We start from the raw sequence: 1,388 nt of genomic DNA on the forward strand, positions 1-1,388 counted from the left end.
GTGTCGCTCCTGCACTCTTCTCAATCACTCTCAGCTCTACTTTCCGCCTGCATACCGCGTCTCTCAGCTCATCGCATCCCTCCCGCCTTCTCCGGATTCCTCGGCTCTATATCTCGCCCGCCTAGCGTGGTCATCGGATCCGTCCGGCGTTCTTGGCACTTCTCCTCGGCTGTAGTTCTCGCTCATACACCGTCGTCTACTAGGTCATCGTCTCCGTCCCGAGTTTTTGTCCAGTCCCGGTTATGCAGAGTCGAGCAGCGCACAGGTGGGGTTGTAGTCCCCGTGCGCTCTCCTCTTCCCTCGTGCGCAAAAGGCTCGGGTAGTGCACAGGTGGGGTTTTAGTCCCTGTGCGCTCTCGCCTTCCCTTCTCGCTTTCCTACGAAAGGGACGATGGCCGAGACGAAACAAACAGCGAGGAGGAGTACCGGCGGCAAGGCTCCAAGGAAACGGATTGCGCTGCACGCTGCACGCCAAACGTGTGTCGGTAGAGAAATGATGATGTTCGAACTCTCGTCGAGTCCGAACATTGAGAAGGGCATGCGGACCCCCGCTTCTCCAGTTGATAGTGCCAACTTGCACATCTGGTTAAGAGGGCGTAGCCGTCGCTATAGCGTCACGGCTCAGGAGTTTGTACAACTTCTCGGTCATCACATCAAGGACTACTTAGTCCGAAGGCCGAATGTTGAGGTTACCTGTGAAGATGCGTACTGGCTCGGCCTACCCGAGTCCGTCGGGGATGGTAATCGATATCGAACCTTCAGTGAAAACGAATGGGACATATAAGAGATTTCCCTGGACCAAGATGGAACTTACTACGGCGTTGATGCCGCTACCAAGCAGAGAAACTGCATCTTACTCTACACTCTCAAGATCATGGGCTCTAGAGAGAGCACTGATCACCGAGTAGAAGACGGCCTCTTTGAGTTCGGCAGTCGGGACCGCGTTCTTGCATACATGGCCGTCGACCTCTTTTGCTCCCGCCACCCTGGTCGGGTCTGCAAAATGCTGCACGGATGGAGACGTAGCTCCATCAGTCTCACGCCTCAACTCCGTTTGCCAACCTTAGGTGCGGTGAAGTTTCGTGACGACTCTGACCTGTGCATACCTTCTGCTATATGCAACGCCATCCATCTTCTCGGGAACCTAGAGCTCGCGTCCAAGTATTGGCGTCACTTCGAGGCTAATTTAACCCGCTTTGCACGCACTCGTGACCTGCCGCGTCGCATCTGCGACTTTCGCGATGCCCAAAAGCATCTCGACCGCGAAGAGGTCATCCCGCGTCACGTAAGATCTGGTCCAGCTACAATTGAGCTCGTCTTAGGCTTGCCCCGGGGTCTTCGTCGTGACAGTTGAAGGCACACCAAATATCCTCCGCAGTATTTCTGTCT

At 55.3% G+C, this 1,388-nt stretch overlaps 1 protein-coding gene across 1 annotated transcript; it reads left to right on the plus strand.

Moving 5' to 3' along the window:
• The first annotated feature begins 390 nt into the window (after positions 1–390).
• CHC_T00000956001 (hypothetical protein) lies at positions 391–783 on the plus strand. The gene has a single exon (XM_005718184.1). It carries the CDS (start codon positions 391–393, stop codon positions 781–783), a length of 393 nt encoding a protein of 130 aa, XP_005718241.1.
• Positions 784–1,388: the final 605 nt, after the last annotated feature.

The sequence above is a fragment of the Chondrus crispus genome, genomic scaffold (assembly GCF_000350225.1).
Source record: "Chondrus crispus Stackhouse genomic scaffold, scaffold_376, whole genome shotgun sequence".
Classification (NCBI taxonomy): Eukaryota; Rhodophyta; class Florideophyceae; order Gigartinales; family Gigartinaceae; genus Chondrus; species Chondrus crispus.

Bases quoted from the DNA above. Each gene is read 5' to 3' on its own strand.
- CHC_T00000956001 (XM_005718184.1), top strand. From the start codon at position 391: ATGGCCGAGACGAAACAAACAGCGAGGAGGAGTACCGGCGGCAAGGCT.